General features: G+C 39.0%; 1 protein-coding gene across 3 annotated transcripts in view; it reads right to left on the reverse strand.

Annotated features, from left to right (window-relative positions):
• The window catches only part of stab1 (stabilin 1), a 327,280-nt gene that overhangs the window by 264,670 nt on the left and 42,239 nt on the right, over positions 1 to 20,371 (reverse strand). For 2 of the 3 annotated variants that reach the window (XM_030133487.1, XM_030133488.1), the window contains exons 7-8: positions 20,082 to 20,195; positions 18,871 to 19,058 (exon numbers count right to left, since the gene is read on the reverse strand). In XM_030133487.1, coding sequence (XP_029989347.1) covers positions 18,871 to 19,058; positions 20,082 to 20,195 — 302 coding nt within the window. The remainder of the gene's footprint in view (positions 1 to 18,870; positions 19,059 to 20,081; positions 20,196 to 20,371) is intronic. The other variant, XM_030133489.1, reaches the window with a different exon arrangement.

Genomic DNA, 20,371 nt, shown 5'->3' on the forward strand with positions numbered 1-20,371 from the left:
AATTAATTGAAGTTGTATGAATAAGTGAGTATAAAAGTGATGATTTATCACATTTAAGGCATTTATTTTGGAAAAACCCTATTGTGTGAGCATGTGTGTCTGTGAGAAAGAGTACTTTTGAATGAAGAAACATTGTACAAACAGTTGAGCATTTGGTCATAAAAGTGAAAAGAAGTTATGTAATAGACAGTATGTATTATTTTTAATAAGGTTTTTTTTTTCTTTTAAATGTACTGTGTGTACTTTGTACACTCAAAAAAACAGAACATTGGATTTAAATAATAAAATAACGTCAACCGGTCCCACAAAACTTTTTTATTTAAATTTTAAAAATACTAGATGACTAAATTTCAGCAAACCGTCTTAATTAAGTGCTACATCACACAGTTAAGTTGAATTTATTAAACATGTTGAATTTACTCAATATTGTTACGTTTAATTTAGTATACATCATTACATTGAATCATTTAAACACATTGAATTTATTATATATCATTTCATTGAATTTAATAAACATGTTGAGTTTACTAAATGTCGTTATGTTAAATTTACTAATCATTATGTTAAATTTATTAAACACACTGAATTTACAAAATATTGTTATGTTTAATTCACTAAATACCATTATGTTGAATTTATTAAACATGCTGGATTTACTACATGCTGTTACATTTAATTTCCTTATCATCATTATTGTAGTGTAGGTGGAAGTTCAACAGGAAGTTAACTCAGTGTCAGGTGTGAGCACAAGTTATGCTCTTAATTTGACAGGCAGGCAGGCCTAATCTAAGGTGATCACAACAGGATAGCCATTGCTCTGCCAATGGCTCTCACTCAGGGTGCAACTTTACAAATTACAAAAATACAGAAAAAATAAACAAAAAGTCCAATAAGCATTGCCATACACATATTAAGTCAAAACTAGTACTAACACAACAACCCCGCTGAATTCTTGAGCATAAAAATAACACATTTACAACATAGTACCCACTACCCACAATGCACTGCGGCAAACATGCCAAACTTCATTTTTTAAGTGACTGCGTTGACTAAATTGTATTAAACAGTATTGAATATTCCCAAGACTTGTATTATTATTTAAATGTAATGTAACTCTCTTGTTTTTTTCGCTAAAAATGAATTTATTAAATATTTTCAACATAAATACATTGCATAAGGATTACTACATGGGTTTTCCATTTCTTTGAGTGTAATGTGTGCAAAATGTCCAATATCCACAATATTATGCAGTAAAAACATGTTTTAAAATGTGATGAAGGGAAGAAAAACAAAACAAAACCAAAAAAAAACCAAACAAACCAAAAAAAAACAGCTATTTCCCTGTCTGGGGTTTGAACCCAGGACTCCTGTATAACAGAACACCACTCTAACCTCTGGTGAATTGTCAGACAGCCACCAGATGGCAGTAGTGTACTTTAAATAGGGACTTTGTCATTGTGAAAAGTGAAAGTACACATACTCTTCAAAAAATTGTGATTATTCTATAACCGTAGGTTGTATCTGAAAAATTCTTTCAGTTTTGGATTCTGCAGACTTGTGGGAATTTAAGGAGGTATAATTTTTCTGTCAAAAGTCTGAAATGAATAAGCAGTAATTGTAGAAAGGTGGAGTAACTTTCAAAGGCAGATTGCCAACTTCCTGTTGGAGTTAGCTCATGAGTGTCAGTGTATGATTTGTCGGGCTCAATCAGACCAACATTTTGGCATTTGTTTCATGTTTCTGTGACATTCCTACTGGCCGCTAGGGCAGATTTTGTGAGTTTTTTAGTACATAGGTGGCGCTACAGAGTCCATTTTGGTACCCAAGGGGTTAATTTTGATATTGAATGAAAGTGTTCACCAGCCATGACATACATGGCAAATTTGGTGAGTTTTGGAGCATGTTAAGGGGGTGAAATGGCAGTCTAAAGAGGAAAAAGTATGAAAATAAACAAATTGTTATAAATCAATAACCGTGAATCCTATTTCAAAAATTTTTGCATGTGAACGTTGTGGTGAGTCCCGTGAAAGCGTAGATGTGTCACATGTGGGGAAACACTGCAAAGTGAAAAATGACTTCCAAACATCGCAACTTTGAAGGCTTGTAAAAAAAAAACTAAGACAGTTAAGACTAAGCTACGAGATCACTTTTGTGAAGAGGGTTCACTCTATCTTTTGGTGCTACTTAGAAGTCAATAGGAAAAACGGTGTCATCGGAGTTAGTTTTGAAAATTTTATTTTGAAAGGCATATTGTGAACTTCCTGTTTGAGTTAGGTCATCACTGTCAGTGTATCATTTTTAGTGCGTCATCCAACAAACATTTTGGCACTGGTTCCATGTCTGTACGACATTTCTACTGGCCACTAGGGCAGTTACCGTTTTTTTTCACATAGGTAGCGCTAGAGAGCCCATTTTGGCACCTATGGGGTTTCTTTTTTCATTTAGTCAAATTTTTCGCCAGGCCTGACATGTGTGCCAAATTTGGTGAGTTTTGGAGCATGTTTAGGGGGTCAAAATCCAGTTTAAAGTGACGATAGTATAATAATAATAATAATTAAAGCTGCAAGCAGCATTGGGCGGGACCTCGCACCGGGCGATCCGCCTCCCATGCGATCCGCCCCCCCGCGTGATCCGCCTCCCCTGCGATCCGCCTCCCGTGACCCTCCACACCTCAGCTCCACTCACACCTCTCCGTCCCCATACCAGTTCCCATCCTTTAGTGTCTGTCCTCCTTACATCTGTACAGAACACCAGCGACCCTCTGCTGAAGCCACCATCACCTTTAAAATGAGACTTTTATTTTGGAAACCCTACTGTGTGTATGTGCATTTGTTTTGTATGTGAGAGAAAGAATCAGTTTGAAAAATGAATTGAAGTTGTATGAATAAGTGAGTATAAAAGTGATGATTTATCACATTTAAGGCATTTATTTTGGAAAAAACCCTATTGTGTGAGCATGTGTGTCTGTGAGAAAGAGTACTTTTGAATGAAGAAACATTGTACAAACAGTTGAGCGTTTGGTCATAAAAATAAAACGAAGTTATGCAATAGACATTTTGTATTATTCTTAATTGGGGTTTTATTTTGAAAAAATGTACTCCGTGTACTTTTGAATGTGTGCAAAATTTCCAATATCCACAATACAATGCAATAAAACCTGTTTTTAAAAAAAAAAAAAAAAAAATTTTAGATTGCCTGGGACTTGAACTAGGGTCCTTCTGCTCCACAGTCAGCTACATGAACCACTGTACTACAAAGAGACATGTTAAAAATGCACCTGCAAGACTTTTATAGGGATTTTACCATTGTGAAAAGTGAAACTAAACTTAGTCTTTAAAAGATCGCCATAATTCCATAACCGTAGGTCGTATCTGAAAAATTCTTTCACTTTTGGATTCTGCAGACTTGTGGGAATTTAATGAGGTATAATTTTTTTTTTTAAAGTGTGAAATGAATAAGCAGTAATTGCAGAAACGTAGAGTAACTTTCAAAGGCAGATTGCCAACTTCCTGTTGGAGTTAGCTCATGAGTGTCAGTGTATGATTTGTCGGGCTCAATCAGACCAACATTTTGGCATTTGTTTCATGTTTCTGTGACATTCCTACTGGCCGCTAGGGCAGATTTTGTGAGTTTTTTAGTACATAGGTGGCGCTACAGAGTCCATTTTGGTACCCAAGGGGTTAATTTTGATATTGAATGAAAGTGTTCACCAGCCATGACATACATGGCAAATTTGGTGAGTTTTGGAGCATGTTAAGGGGGTCAAATGGCAGTCTAAAGAGGAAAAAGTATGAAAATAAACAAATTGTTATAAATCAATAACCGTAAATCCTATCTCAAAAATTTTTGCATGTGAACATTGTGGTGAGTCCCATGAACGCGTAGATATGTCACATGTGGGGAAAAACTGCAAAGTGAAAAATGACTTCCAAACATTGCAACTTTGCAGGCTTGTAAAAAAAAAACTAAGACAGTTAAGACTAAGCTACGAGACCACTTTTGTGCAGAGGGTTCACTCTATCTTTTGGTGCTATTTAGAAGTCAATAGGAAAAACGGTGTCATCGGAGTTAGTTTTGAAAATTTTATTTTGAAAGGCATATTGCGAACTTCCTGTTGGAGTTAGGTCATCACTGTCAGCATATCATTTTTAGTGCTTCATCCAACAAATATTTTGGCACTGGTTCCATGTCTCTACGACATTCCTACTGGCCACTAGGGCAGTTACCATTTTTTTTCACATAGGTGGCGCTAGAGAGCCCATTTTGGCACCTATGGGGTTTCTTTTTTCATTTTATCAAATTTTTCGCCAGGCCTGACATGTGTGCCAAATTTGGTGAGTTTTGGAGCATGTTTAGGGGGTCAAAATCCAGTTGAAAGAGACGGAAGTATAATAATAATAATAATTAAAGCTGCAAGCAGCATTGGGCGGGACCTCGCACCGGGCGATCCGCCTCCCACGCGATCCGCCCCCCCGCGTGATCCGCCTCCCCTGCGATCCGCCTCCCGTAACCCTCCACACCTCAGCTCCACTCAAACCTCTCCGTCCCCATACCAGTTCCCATCCTTTAGTGTCTATCCTCCTTACATCTGTACAGAACACCAGCGACCCTCTGCTGAAGCCACCATCACCTTTAAAATGAGACTTTTATTTTGGAAACCCTACTGTGTGTATGTGCATTTGTTTTGTATGTGAGAGAAAGAATCAGTTTGAAAAATGAATTGAAGTTGTATGAATAAGTGAGTATAAAAGTGATGATTTATCACATTTAAGGCATTTATTTTGGAAAAACCCTATTGTGTGAGCATGTGTGTCTGTGAGAAAGAGTACTTTTGAATGAAGAAACATTGTACAAACAGTTGAGCGTTTGGTCATAAAAATAAAAAGAAGTTATGCAATAGACATTTTGTATTATTCTTAATTGGGGTTTTATTTTGAAAAAATGTACTCCGTGTACTTTTGAATGTGTGCAAAATTTCCAATATCCACAATACAATGCAATAAAACCTGTTTAAAAAAAAAAAAAAAAAAAAAATTTTGGATTGCCTGGAACTTGAACTAGGGTCCTTCTGCTCCACAGTCAGCTACATGAACCACTGCACTACAGAGAGACATGTTAAAAATGCACCTGCAAGACTTTTATAGGGATTTTGCCATTGTGAAAAGTGAAACTAAACTTAGTCTTTAAAAAATCGCCATAATTCCATAACCGTAGGTCGTATCTGAAAAATTCTTTCACTTTTGGATTCTGCAGACTTGTGGGAATTTAATGAGGTATAATTTTTTTTTTAAAGTGTGAAATGAATAAGCAGTAATTGCAGAAACGTAGAGTAACTTTCAAAGGCAGATTGCCAACTTCCTGTTGGAGTTAGCTCATGAGTGTCAGTGTATGATTTGTCGGGCTCAATCAGACCAACATTTTGGCATTTGTTTCATGTTTCTGTGACATTCCTACTGGCCGCTAGGGCAGATTTTGTGAGTTTTTTAGTACATAGGTGGCGCTACAGAGTCCATTTTGGTACCCAAGGGGTTAATTTTGATATTGAATGAAAGTGTTCACCAGCCATGACATACATGGCAAATTTGGTGAGTTTTGGAGCATGTTAAGGGAGTCAAATGGCAGTCTAAAGAGGAAAAAGTATGAAAATAAACAAATTGTTATAAATCAATAACCGTAAATCCTATCTCAAAAATTTTTGCATGTGAACATTGTGGTGAGTCCCATGAACGCGTAGATATGTCACATGTGGGGAAAAACTGCAAAGTGAAAAATGACTTCCAAACATCGCAACTTTGCAGGCTTGTAAAAAAAAAACTAAGACAGTTAAGACTAAGCTACGAGACCACTTTTGTGCAGAGGGATCACTCTATCTTTTGGTGCTATTTAGAAGTCAATAGGACAAACGGTGTCATCGGAGTTAGTTTTGAAAATTTTATTTTGAAAGGCATATTGCGAACTTCCTGTTTGAGTTAGGTCATCACTGTCAGCATATCATTTTTAGTGCTTCATCCAACAAACATTTTGGCACTGGTTCCATGTCTCTACGACATTCCTACTGGCCACTAGGGCAGTTACCGTTTTTTTTCACATAGGTGGCGCTAGAGAGCCCATTTTGGCACCTATGGGGTTTCTTTTTTCATTTTATCAAATTTTTCACCAGGCCTGACATGTGTGCCAAATTTGGTGAGTTTTGGAGCATGTTTAGGGGGTCAAAATCCAGTTGAAAGAGACGGAAGTATAATAATAATAATAATAAAAATATAAAAACGAACGAATAACAATAGGGCCTTGCTTGCAGGCAAGGCCTCTCACTGTGTGAGAGGGCCTTACCTTTCGGCTCGGTCCCTAATAATATAAAAACGAACGAATAACAATAGGGCCTTGCTTGCAGGCAAGGCCTCTCACTGTGTGAGAGGGCCTTACCTTTCGGCTCGGTCCCTAATAATATAAAAACGAACGAATAACAATAGGGCCTTGCTTGCAGGCAAGGCCTCTCACTGTGTGAGAGGGCCTTACCTTTCGGCTCGGTCCCTAATTAAAGCTGCAAGCAGCATTGGGCGGGACCTCGCACCGAGCGTTCCGCCTCCCCCGCGATCCGCCTCCCGTGACCGTCCACACCTCAGCTCCACTCACACCTCTCCGTCCCCATACCAGTTCCCACCCTTTAGTGTCTGTCCTCCTTACATCTGTACAGAACACCAGCGACCCTCTGCTGAAACCACCATCACCTTTAAATCAGACTTTTATTTTGGAAACCCTACTGTGTGTATGTGCATTTGTTTTGTATGTGAGAGAAAGAATCAGTTTGAAAAATGAATTGAAATTGTATGAATAAGTGAGTATAAAAGTGATGATTTATCAGATTTAAGGCTTTTATTTTGGAAAAACCCTATTGTGTGAGCATGTGTGTCTGTGAGAAAGAGTACTTTTGAATGAAGAAACATTGTACAAACAGTTGAGCATTTGGTCATAAAAGTGAAAAGAAGTTATGTAATAGACAGTATGTATTATTTTTAATAAGGTTTTTTTTTTTTTTAAATGTACTGTGTGTACTTTGTACACTCAAAAAAACAGAACATTGGATTTAAATAATAAAATAACGTCAACCGGTCCCACAAAACTTTTTTATTTAAATTTTAAAAATACTAGATGACTAAATTTCAGGATGTGTGTCTGTGAGAAAGAGTACTTTTGAATGAAGAAACATTGTACAAACAGTTGAGTGTTTGGTCATAAAAATGAAAAGAAGTTATGTAATAGACATTTTGTATTATTCTTAATTTTGGTTTTATTTTGAAAAAATGTACTCCGTGTACTTTTGAATGTGTGCAAAATTTCCAATATCCACAATACAATGCAGTAAAACCTGTTTTAAAATAAAATAAAAAAAAAAAAAACTTTTGGATTACCTGGGACTTGAACCGGGGTCCTTCGGCTCTATAGGTAGCTACATGAACCACTGCACTACAGAGAGACATGTGAAAATGTGCACCAGCAAGACTTTTATAGGGATTTTGCCATTTGGAAAAGTGAAACTAAACATAGTCTTCAAAAAATCGCTATAATTCCATAACCGTAGGTCGTATCTGAAAAATTCTTTCACTTTTGGATTCTGCAGACTTGTGGGAATTCAAAGAGGTCTAACTTTTATGTCAAAACTCTGAAATGAATAAGCAGTAATTGCAGAAACGTAGAGTAACTTTCAAAGGCAGATTGCCAACTTCCTGTTGGAGTTAGCTCATGAGTGTCAGTGTATGATTTGTCGGGCTCAATCAGACCAACATTTTGGCATTTGTTTCATGTTTCTGTGACATTCCTACTGGCCGCTAGGGAAGATTTTGTGTGTTTTTTAGTACAAAGGTGGTGCTACAGAGTGTATTTTGGCACCCAAGGGGTTAATTGTGATATTGTATGAAAGTGTTCACCAGCCATGACATACATGGCAAATTTGGTGAGTTTTGGAGCATGTTAAGGGGGTCAAATGGCAGTCTAAAGTGGAAAAAGTATGAAAAGAAACAAATTGCTATAAATCAATAACCGTAAATTCTATCTCAAAATTTTTTGCATGTGAGTGTTGTGGTGAGTCCTGTGAATGCGTAGATATGTCACATGTGGGGAAAAATAGCAAAGTGGAAAATGAGTTCCAAACATCGAAAATTCATGGGCTTCTAAAAAAAAAACTAAGACAGTTAAGACTAAGCTACGAGATCACTTTGTTGAGGAGGGTTCACTCTATCTTTTGGTGCTATTTAGAAGTCAATACGACAAACGGTGTCATCGGAGTTAGTTATAGAAATCTTATTTTGAAAGGCATATTGTGAACTTCCTGTTGGAGTTAGGTCATAAGTGTCAGTATATCATTTGTAGTGCTTCATCCAACAAACATTTTGGCACTGGTTCCATGTTTGTACGACAAACCTACTGGCCACTAGGGCCGTTAACGTTTTTTTTGACATAGGTGGCGCTAGCGAGCCCATTTTGGCACCTATGGGGTTAATTTTTTCATTGTATCAAATTTTTCGCCAGGCCTGACATGTGTGCCAAATTTGGTGAGTTTTGGAGCATGTTTAGGGGGGCAAAATCCAGTTGAAAGAGACGGAAGTATAATAATAATAATAATAATAATATAAAAACGAACGAATAACAATAGGGCCTTGCTTGCAGGCAAGGCCTCTCACTGTGTGAGAGGGCCTTACCTTTCGGCTCGGTCCCTAATAATAATATAAAAACGAACGAATAACAATAGGGCCTTGCTTGCAGGCAAGGCCTCTCACTGTGTGAGAGGGCCTTACCTTTCGGCTCGGTCCCTAATAATATAAAAACGAACGAATAACAATAGGGCCTTGCTTGCAGGCAAGGCCTCTCACTGTGTGAGAGGGCCTTACCTTTCGGCTCGGTCCCTAATTAAAGCTGCAAGCAGCATTGGGCGGGACCTCGCACCGGGCGTTCCGCCTCCCCCGCGATCCGCCTCCCGTGACCGTCCACACCTCAGCTCCACTCACACCTCTCCGTCCCCATACCAGTTCCCACCCTTTAGTGTCCGTCCTCCTTACATCTGTACAGAACACCAGCGACCCTCTGCTGAAACCACCATCACCTTTAAAATGAGACTTTTATTTTGGAAAACCTACTGTGTGTATGTGCATTTGTTTTGTATGTGAGAGAAAGAATCAGTTTGAAAAATGAATTGAAATTGTATGAATAATTGAGCATAAAAGTGATGATGTCTCACATTTAAGGCTTTTATTTTGGAAAAACCCTATTGTGTGAGCATGTGTGTCTGTGAGAAAGAGTACTTTTGAATGAAGAAACATTGTACAAAGAGTTGAGCGTTTGATCATAAAAATGAAAAGAAGTTATGTAATAGAAATTTTGTATTATTGGTATTTGGGGTTTTATTTTGAAAAAATGTACTCCGTGTACTTTTGAATATGTGCAAAATTTCCAGTATCCAAAATACAATGCAGTAAAACCTGTTTTAAGATGGAGAAAAAAAAAAAAAAAAAAGTTGGGATTGTCTGGGACTTGAACCCAGGTCCTCTTGCTCCATAGGCAGCTACATGAACCGCTACACTAAGGACAGCCATAGACAGCTGCCCACCAAGAAGAATTTTATAGGGACTTTGTCATTGTTAAAAGTGAAAGTAAACATAGTCTTCAAAAAATCGCCATAATTCCATAACCGTAGGTCGTATCTGAAAAATTCTTTCACTTTTGGATTCTGCAGACTTGTGGGAATTGAGGGAGGTATAACTTTTTATTCAAAAGTCTGGAATGACTGAGTACTAATTGCAGAAACGTAGAGTAACTTTCAAAGGCAGATTGCCAACTTCCTGTTGGAGTTAGCTCATGAGTGTCAGTGTATGATTTGTCGGGCTCAATCAGACCAACATTTTGGCATTTGTTTCATGTTTCTGTGACATTCCTACTGGCCGCTAGGGCAGATTTTGTGTGTTTTTTAGTACATAGGTGGCGCTACAGAGTCCATTTTAGCATGCAAGGGGTTAATTTTGATATTGTATGAAAGTGTTCACCAGTCATGACATACATGGCAAATTTGGTGAGTTTTGGAGCATGTTAAGGGGGTCAAATGGCAGTCTAAAGTGGAAAAAGTATGAAAAGAAACAAATTGTTATAAATCAATAACCGTACATCCTATCTCAAAAATTTTTGGATGTGAGAGTTGTGCTGAGTTCCGTGAACGCGTAGATATGTCACATGTGGGGAAAAACTCCAAAGTGAAAAATGAGTTCCAAACATCGCAACTTTGCAGGCTTGTAAAAAAGAAACTAAGACAGTTATGGAAAAGGTGTGAAATCGTTGTATTAAGGAGGGTTCACTCTATCTTTTGGCGCTATTTAGAAGTCAATACCACAAACGGTGTCATCGGAGTTAGTTTTAGAAATTTTATTTTGAAAGGCATATTGCGAAGTTCCTGTTGCAGATAGGTCATGAGTGTCAGTGGATGATTTGTAGAGCATGATCCAACAAAAATTTTGGCACTGGTTTCATGTCTGTACGACATTCCTACTGGCCACTAGGGCAGTTGCCGTTTTTTTCACATAGGTGGCGCTAGAGAGCCCATTTTGGCACCTATGGGGTTAATTTTTTCATTTTATCAAATTTTTCGCCAGGCCTGACATGTGTGCCAAATTTGGTGAGTTTTCGTGCATGTTCAGGGGGTCAAAATCCAGGTCAAAGTGGTGTGTGAATAATAATAATAATATAAAAACGAACGAAAAACAATAGGGCCTTGCTTGCAGGCAAGGCCTCTCACTGCGTGAGAGGGCCTTACCTTTCGGCTCGGTCCCTAATAAAAACGAACGAAAAACAATAGGGCCTTGCTTGCAGGCAAGGCCTCTCACTGCGTGAGAGGGCCTTTACCTTTCGGCTCGGTCCCTAATAAAAACGAACGAAAAACAATAGGGCCTTGCTTGCAGGCAAGGCCTCTCACTGTGTGAGAGGGCCTTACCTTTCGGCTCGGTCCCTAATAATAATATAAAAATGAACGAAAAACAATAGGGCCTTGCTTGCAGGCAAGGCCTCTCACTGTGTGAGAGGGCCTTACCTTTCGGCTCGGTCCCTAAAAACGAACGAATAACAATAGGGCCTTGCTTGCAGGCAAGGCCTCTCACTGTGTGAGAGGGCCTTACCTTTCGGCTCGGTCCCTAATAATAATATCATAACGAACGAATAACAATAGGGCCTTGCTTGCAGGCAAGGCCTCTCACTGTGTGAGAGGGCCTTACCTTTCGGCTCGGTCCCTAATTACTATCTGTCCTAGTAGGATTCCTAATCCTACTAAGACAGATAGTAATTTTAGTAAGACATTAGGATCTGAAGATTGGAATTCCAATCTTTCCTAGGAGAATTTGCAATCCTACTAGGACAGATTGTAATTCTATTTGGAAGTGGGATCTGAAGATTGGAATTTCAAATCCTACAAGACATTAGGATCTGAAGATTGGAATTCCAATCTGTCCTAGGAGAATTTGCAATCCTACTAGGACAGATTGTAATTCTATTTGGAAGTGGGATCTGAAGATTGGAAAAATATGGCAAAAAATATAAGAATTCTCTCAGGACAATCTCGAATTCTATTAGGAAAATGTCAGATTATATCAAAATGTATGGAAAATAGACTGAATCATTTCACAGCCAAAATTCCAGTCAATTTCAGCACAGGTAAGCATACAATTTCGCCATCACTATTCCAGCTGAATTATTTTCATATCTTTCATATCTATATCAGTGTAAGGAAAAACCTTTGTAGTATTACTTTTTTGAAATTTTGAAGTTAGCTATAGACTAAGTTCATTGTCACTATTGAGTAGTATGTAGCACCTTTAAGTATTAGAAAAAAACAACTGACAAAACCTCTATAGTATTACTTGTTTGAAATTTTGAAGTTAGTACTATAGACTAAGGTTATTGTCACTTGACTAGTGAGTAGTATGCAGCACATTTAAGTCTTAGAAAAAGTCTTTGAAGCTTAGCTATAGAATATGAGATTCCAAGTCTGTGTAAATTCTGAATAAAATCATGGTTTGTAAGAATATTGTTGTTTCTATAGAATATTTGATTCAAAGTCTGTGTAAATTCTGAATAAAATCATGGTTTGTAAGAATATTGTTGTTTCTTTTACTTTTAACCCTACCATCTAGACCAGGGGGCAGCAAAATGCCAATGCCAACTTTAACATCGTACATTTTCTGAATGGCTTGGCAACAATTAGATAATAATAAAATTGTATGTTGCCATGGCAACGGGTTGTTTACAGGTACGTTTTTCAAATTCTAACGATTTCTGAATACAAATGTGTCTCATTTACATACCAATGACAGTTACAAACGGCCATTGAATAAGGTTGGACCAGATAGGACAGCTGGCATCCTGGTTACAATGTGTATTGACCTAAGGGCCATATACTGTATCTAAGATATGAAAATAATTCAGCTGGAATGGTGATGGCGAAATCGTAGGACAGACTGAAATTCCAAAATTCCAATCTTCAGATCCCACTTCCAAATAGAATTACAATCTGTCCTAGTAGGATTGTAAATTCTCCTAGGACAGATTGGAATTCCAATCTTCAGATCCTAATGTCTTACTAAAATTACTATCTGTCCTAGTAGGATTAGGAATCCTACTAGGACAGATAGTAATTTTAGTTTGTCCTAGGACAAACTCCAATTACTATCTGTCCTAGTAGGGTTAGGAATCCTACTGGATTTCAATCTCTGCTGTGACATATATATATATTCGTCTTCTCGCCCACCTGGGTGGTATCTCCTTTAGGCTCAGGTCCTCTACCAGAGGCCTGGGAGCCTGAGGGTTCTGCGCAGGATCGTAGCTCTTCCTAGGATTGCGCTCTTTTGGACAGAGATCTCTGATGTAGTTCCTGGTATCTGCTGGAGCCATCCTCTCAGCTTGGGGGTCACTGCCCCTAGCGCCCCGATCACTATTGGTAACACTGTTGCCTTCACACCCCACATTTTCTCTGTCTCCTCTTTCAGCCCTTGGTATTTCTTGAGCTTCTCGTGCTCTTTCTTTCTGATGTTGCTATCACTTGGGATTGCTACATCTATCACTACCGCTGTCTTTCAGTGTTTATCCACCACCACTATGTCAGGCTGATTGGCCATCTTGTCACCATCTTGTCTGTCTGGATCTGGAAGTCCCACAGGATCTTGGCGTGTTTGTTCTCTGTCACCTTCGGGGGTGTCTCCCATCTGGACCCTGGGACCTCCAGTCCATACTCAATACAGATATTCCCTCTGCACTATGCCCGCGACCTGGTTATGCCGTTCCATGTATGCCTTGCCTGCCAGCATGCCTGCTGTGATGTGCTGGACTATCTCAGGGGCTTCTCTACACAGCCTACACCTGGGGTCTTGTCTGGTGTGGTAGACCCCGGTCTCTGTTGCTCTGGTGTTCAGGGCCTGTTCTTGTGCAGCCATGAGTAATGCCTCTGTGCTGTCTTTCAGTCCAGCTTTTCCCAGCCACTGGTATGTTTTCTTGATATCAGCCACTTCCTCAATTTCCCGGTGGTACATGCCATGCAAGGGCTTGTCCTTCCATGATAGCCCCTCAGGTTCCTCGTCCTTACTGGGCGTTTGTTGTCTGAGGCATTCACTTATTAGCTGGTCATTGGGGGCCATTTTCTTGACATATTCCTGGAGGTTTACTGTTTCGTCCTGGACAGTAATTTTGTCAGTTACTAGTCCTCGGCCCCCTTCCTTTCGCTTTGTGTACAGCCTCAGGATGCTGGACTTGTATGTATGGAGGGTTTCACCCTCCATACATGATAAGGAGCTTTCCTTACCATACAAATATATATATATATATATATATATATAGTAGAGATCGACCGATATGGGTTTTTCAGGGCCGATACCGATTATTAGTAGTTAGGGGGGGCCTATAACCGATATTTGGAGCCGATATTCATTTGCAGTAAAAGTGTAAAAATTGGCGTGAAAAATTTTGAATAATGCAAACACTGAACTTTGTTTAAATGCCTAAAGCATGTTTATTTAATCAAACAAATAGAAAATAACAGCTCCAGAAGTGCATGGATTTCCTAGACTCAGAAGCATCTCTTATAAAGTTGAATAAAAGCTTAAATAAATAGCTCCCTGAAATTTTTCCACAGTAAATAAAGTAAAATTTAAATATAACTATAATGACTTATCTTTGTTTTAAGTTCAAACACAACAAAAATACAGGGAGACTCTTGTAAACTCTTGGGCCACGTGCTGACATATGCTCAACTCATCATGCTTAATTTATTACAGCATTTGGGACGCCTTAGGTTGATTTCATAATTGAATTTTATATTTTACCATGCGATAGCAGGGACCCTGTCATTCAAAACTATGTTGCTACATTATTAATGATTAATATGACAAAAGCTACATAAAAAAGTGTAATAGTTGCTATGAGTGTAATTAAACTCCTGACAGAACACAGCCTTTAGGGCTTTAATGAGTTCACACAGGATTTATTCCACCATGTTCAGATAAATCACTTCTGAATTTTACTCTCTCTCATCTTCACTTTAATTTTCAGATCATAGGACTAGAAAGCTCACAGCAACATTAGTAGTTGTGAGTTGTAGAGTTCTTCATGTGACTTTAACGCAAACACACACTATTACATTACATACCAACACAGTCTCACCCCAAATAGTCAGAAATCGACGCATGCGGTCAGAGCCCCATAGCGGCACTATTGGAAGCAGGGGGTACCCCTTCCGCGTCGAAATCGCGGAAGGGATACCCTTCGCAGAAAGGGAAAGTTTTCTCGTGTGAGAAGCTCTGGAGTGAAAACACATGTGTCAAAGGTAAACGCAGAAAACTCTTCTGAAACTGTAATAAACATCCCTGTGCTCTACATCTCACAACTAATGTTTCAGAATAACGTCAGAGCAGAGTAAACATTAGCGGCAGCTCTGCTAACTCATATTACCTCCTGACATGTGTGTGAATTAGACAGCTGATAATATGGAGATGGAAACAGTCCATGATAGAAAAGCATGTGTGTGTGATTAAGAGAGAGCACCTAAAAAACTCAGTTCACTTGTTTTAGGGAAGCACGCTAAGGTGAAGTCTGATTAGCTTTTACCAGAACATTAGCTCATCAATCTGGCTCTAAACGCTCTGCAGACTATGTATTAGTAATGGAGAAAAATGTATGTAGAACACAGTCTCATTCCAAGTCAGTCCCAGTCTGTGTGTGTGAGGACAGCTTCCGCGTCAACCAATCAGAGGGCGCGGGGTGGATAGTGCAGGAGACAGTAAGCAGGAGAGAGAGAGAGAGAGAGAGAGAGAGAGAGGCGCGGCTGCATCTGAGCCGAAATAACCCAGTTTCAAATTGATTTCTTAATATCGGCCTGTCGGATTAAAAAAAAGGCAGATACGTCAAATTTCCAAATATCGGCGCCGATAATTGGTCGACCTCTAATATATATGTATAGTATGTGTGTGTATTAGGGATGGGAAGATTATCCGACACACCAACACGTGCAAGCATGATCCAAGTGCAGCGGCAGAGAAGTTGTGAGCGAATGAAAAGCTTGGAATGATATTGCAATGCATCTGTTATTGAATGTTTATATTGATAAAATTCAGTCTGTTCAATAGAATATAAAATATATATTATACTTGCATTTAAAAGTGTTACTATTTATTTGGGAAAAGATTTTCTTTCCTGAAGACCCACGTTAACGTGTGCCGTGGATACGCGGATGTGTAAACTGCACACTACAGTTTGAGCTCCGTGACAAGACATAGAAGGGAGGTGACAACATGTGGTTTCTTAATGTGTACTTTTTACTATATCAGCTACACTGAATACTGCCGTACATACCGGAGATACTTCCTTAAATAGTGACGTACATATCAAACAGTGCATCCCAGAATACCTTGCGCAGGTGTCTGTCAATGTGACAGAACCTTTTTCTGTATTACCTACATTACAAACACTATCTTGATTTGGCAAGGGAGCTAGAAGTTGAGTGTGAGAAACATGCAGAGAAACGACTTTGAAAACAAAGATTTAAAGGGGGCATCCTAACTTTTTCACGTGACTGTATGCAGGGTGTTGGGAGGGATGGGGAGGATTAACCCCCCCTCTGGTTTTTACATCCCTTCTTCTGCTGAATGAATTTCCTTCTCATGGGGGGGGGGGGGGGGGGGGGGTATGGACAACCCTGTCAATAATTCAACACCAATTGAAATAACAGGCAGGTTGTGACTGAGTTTTCTTACATGTATAGCCTACATTGCTGGCACTTACTTTCACCTGAAGAGAACTGTCAGCAGTGTCGGAATTCGCAAACTTCCATATGTACATAAATACATTGTATACCTTACCTATCTCTCCCTTTATACAGTACATCAGTGTCTCTCTCTCTGTGTCTCTCAAATGTCACTCACTAGTTCAAGACACTCTTGCTGCTGAGGTATTAGACATCCCTTTGCTCCTGAGTTTTGAGAATATAAATGCCATGGAGTCCGAGAAGACAATCTCCGCAAAGTGTCTTCTGCCAGCTCCACGCTCCCCTTGTCGATAGCAGAGTGCGAACGTGGATTTAGTGCTGTGAATCACATCCTCACTGATGAGTGCAACAGAATGAATGTGTCCACACTGAACAGTCTGCTCTTTCTAGCTGTTAATGGGCCAGACATGCATTCATTACTTGTTCAGAAGTTGGCAGAGATGTGGATAAAAGAAGGGCAAAACACTGCAGATGATGCACCAAGAGGAAAGCCGAAAAGGCCACATGAAGTCCAACATCAGAGCAAACTATTTACTTAGTCTAATTAGCCGAATTATTTTGACATGATGTGACGTCTTAATTAAGGGTTTTATGTTACATTTTACAGTCTGATTGAGTTGCCCGTTCGCCATAAATCCTCTACCATGTTCATGTGATCGGCCCTTATCCATGGTCCCGAAACTTTAATTAGGTCATCTCCCACATTGCAGATGTGGAGCATTGCAGAAAATTAAATGGTTCATGTATTTTTAGTTTGCATTCAAGATGAACGTTCACCTGTTCAACATGTAGTAGGGTCGACCGTTAACTTAAAAAAGAATGAGGTCTATTGATTGCTCATTTTTTCATGATAAAACACCCCCCTCTCTGTTTTTTGAACAAATCGCACCCTGACTGTATATGAGGCATGTGTTCTGCAATTGCACAAAAGCCACTTTGTGAAAAGTCATGGTTTTATTTGATAAATAAATACTTGAGCTCATTGAATTGCAGTGCGTATTTTTTTTTACCAGAATGAATGTGTTGAATCAGAATGTGCTTACTCGCTCTGTATCATCATTTGGATGTGAACTGCATCGTATCACGAGATGCCACATGTATCTTTAATATATCGGATCGGAAATGTTGTATTGAGATGTGTAACGTATCTGCCCCACAACTAAGATTCCAAACCCTAGTATATATGTGTGTGTGTGTGTGTGTGTGTGTGTGTGTGTGTGTGTGTGTGTGTGTGTCTGTGTGTGTGCATGTATGCGTATGTGTGTATGCATGCACATATATGTGTATGTGTGTGTGTAAGTGTGTGCAAGTGTATGTTCAGATTAAGCTCATATTCATTGCTTGCTGACATTCAGAATTTTTCTTGTGGATGTTTGACCGTAAACACATTCAATTAGGGATGGGAATTGATAAGAATTTAACGATTCCATTATCGATTTTGCTTATCGATCTGATTCCTTATCAATTCTCTTATGGATTCTCATTGGATGAGGGAATAAAAGAGTACAAACGGGTGTGTTTGCAATAACAGTCTTTTATATTTCCATCTCTGCACAGAAAATATACCATATACACTATGTACAAATAATAATAAAAGATAACGCTGGGCCCGGTTCGGGGGGGCAGCAGGCAGTGAAAGTGAAACTTAAGGCACTTTACTAATTCCTCTATTGCCACATTTCCACTATGTGGAACCAGTTCGACTCGGCTCGGCTCATCTCCCGTTTTTGTGCACCTCATTTCCTTTCCCCTACCTGCGGAAACTTGTACTTGAGGGGGTACAATGTTTGTTGCCCGCACTGGAACCGGAACTGGGCCTGGTGTTCACTCTGCCACTATATTCACAAGCGTCGCTAAGTAGCGTATCAAATATGTGACATTCCAGTAAATGAATCACATGCTGTGTGGACAAATGCTTGAGCATATTGAAGGGATTCCACCCTTTTGACGACATGGAAGCTTTGCAAGTGTTACAAGTGGACCTAGTGTAGTCTTTTTAAACCGTTTCTGCCTCAACACCATGTTGGCTACGTTCTGACCAAAACAATGCAGCGTACGCGTGACGTCATTGTGCATGCACAATGAAGGCGGAATCGATAAGCAGAATCTTTAAGCAGGCAGGCAAACGATTCCAAGTAATCGAGCTACTGGGATCCGGTTCTCAAAAAGAACCGGTTCTTGATTCCCATCCCTACATTCAATCTACTAAAAAGTTTTAGATCCCCTTTCCTCCTTTAAAACTTTATACCTCAAGTTCTTCTACAGTTTCATTTGTGATTTATGTAAACTGTTTATTGATTTAACTATTTTGCAGAACTTCAGGTTTGATGCTGTGTATTCTTTGTTTCTACATTTTTAAGTTTCTATAAATGAATAAATTCTTTATAATACCTGAAAACTAACATTAACGCTATATAAAACCCAACTAAATGATCTAAACAAAGTTTAAACTAAGAGTATTTATGCATGAAGTGACAAAATAAAAATAAGATTCAATAGAAAAGACACAGATGAATATTATTATTTTATTTTATTTATAATGGATGAATATGTAAAAGTCTAACAGTGTTGGTTCAATGCAGACTCACCTGGTTGGGTCCAGTGAAGACACAAACGGTGGATTCAATGGGACAGCCTCCGTTGTTCTCAGAGCAAGGGTTTCTGGGTAGGCATATGCTGCCGTCACTCACAAATTGGGGTTTGCAGGTGCATGTGACCTTTGACCCGTCAGAGGTGCACCGAGCGTTGACATCACAGTCACTTTCAGAGCAGGTTCCTGACAACAACAAGATCAACATCAGACTGAGACCTTTTCACAGGAGGTTAAGGTCAGAGTTCAACTGGATTCAATCAGGTCAGAGTTCAACTAGATTCAAGGAGGTCAGAGTTCAATTGAAATCAATAAAGTCAGAGTTCAACTGGATTCAATAAGGTCAGAGTTCAACTGGATTCAGTAAGGTCAGAGTTCAACTGGATTCAAGACAGTCAGAGTTCAACTGGATTCAATAAGGTCAGAGTTCAACTGGATTCAATTCTAGACAGATTCGACACTTATTACACATATTTGAACAGAGACGCACTTCAGTATCTTTCTTTGAACAAATATCTTTTAACATGTCCATCATAACTGATACATCCTCTGTGGTAGTTCCAAAAGAACCTCTCCTCCTATCCACATCGGCCCTGTGTTCTTATATGTTTGTGTTGTTATTTCATGGCATCTTAGACTATGTTCAGACAGCAGGTCTTAATGCACGATTTGGATTTTTGGGTGAAATCCGATTTTTTTGTGTTCTCGTTCATATTACACATTAAGCGCGACGTCTATCAGTTTTGAGTATGAACTGAATGTGACCCTGAAGTGTCCCGCATGTGTAAAAGAGGTCCCGATGTAATATGTGACCATGCAGGCACGCACTTTGTTTCCGGAAGTAAATATGGAGGGAAGCAGAATTGTGATGTAAAAGGTTGGATAAATGCAACCTGGCTGTTCAGACTTAAGTTGCATTGCAAAATATCAGATACGTATCAGATTTAGGACTACATATGAAATTGGCCTGAGTCGGATTTGAAAAAATCTGACTTGTTCAAACTGTTCAACTTTAACAGATTGGATACAGGTCACATATGAGCAAAAAAACTGGATTTGGGCCACATTTGCCTGCAGCCTGAACGTAGCCTTAATGTGTTTCATGGATGTGCAGTTGAACCAGTTGATACTGATGAATACACACCATCTATGATGGGAAACCACCATGATCCAACATGGTCTGATGTGTGTTAAATGTGTGTCATTTACGTTTACAAGTGTCTGCTGTCGTCATGGTGAATCCAGGAAGACATTCACAGACAGAAGCATCTCCGAGTCCCTTACAGTAGGAATATGGAGGACAGGTACGACAACTGGAACTGACTGGAACAAATAATGCATACACACAATGCACCCAATACACATACACATACACACACAATATATATATATATATATATATATATATATATATATATATATATATATATATATATATATATGTACAATACGCAAACAATACAAACAGTCAATATACACACACACACACACAATACAAA

Source organism: Sphaeramia orbicularis, chromosome 5 (genome assembly GCF_902148855.1).
Source record: "Sphaeramia orbicularis chromosome 5, fSphaOr1.1, whole genome shotgun sequence".
NCBI classification, from domain to species: domain Eukaryota; kingdom Metazoa; phylum Chordata; class Actinopteri; order Kurtiformes; family Apogonidae; genus Sphaeramia; species Sphaeramia orbicularis.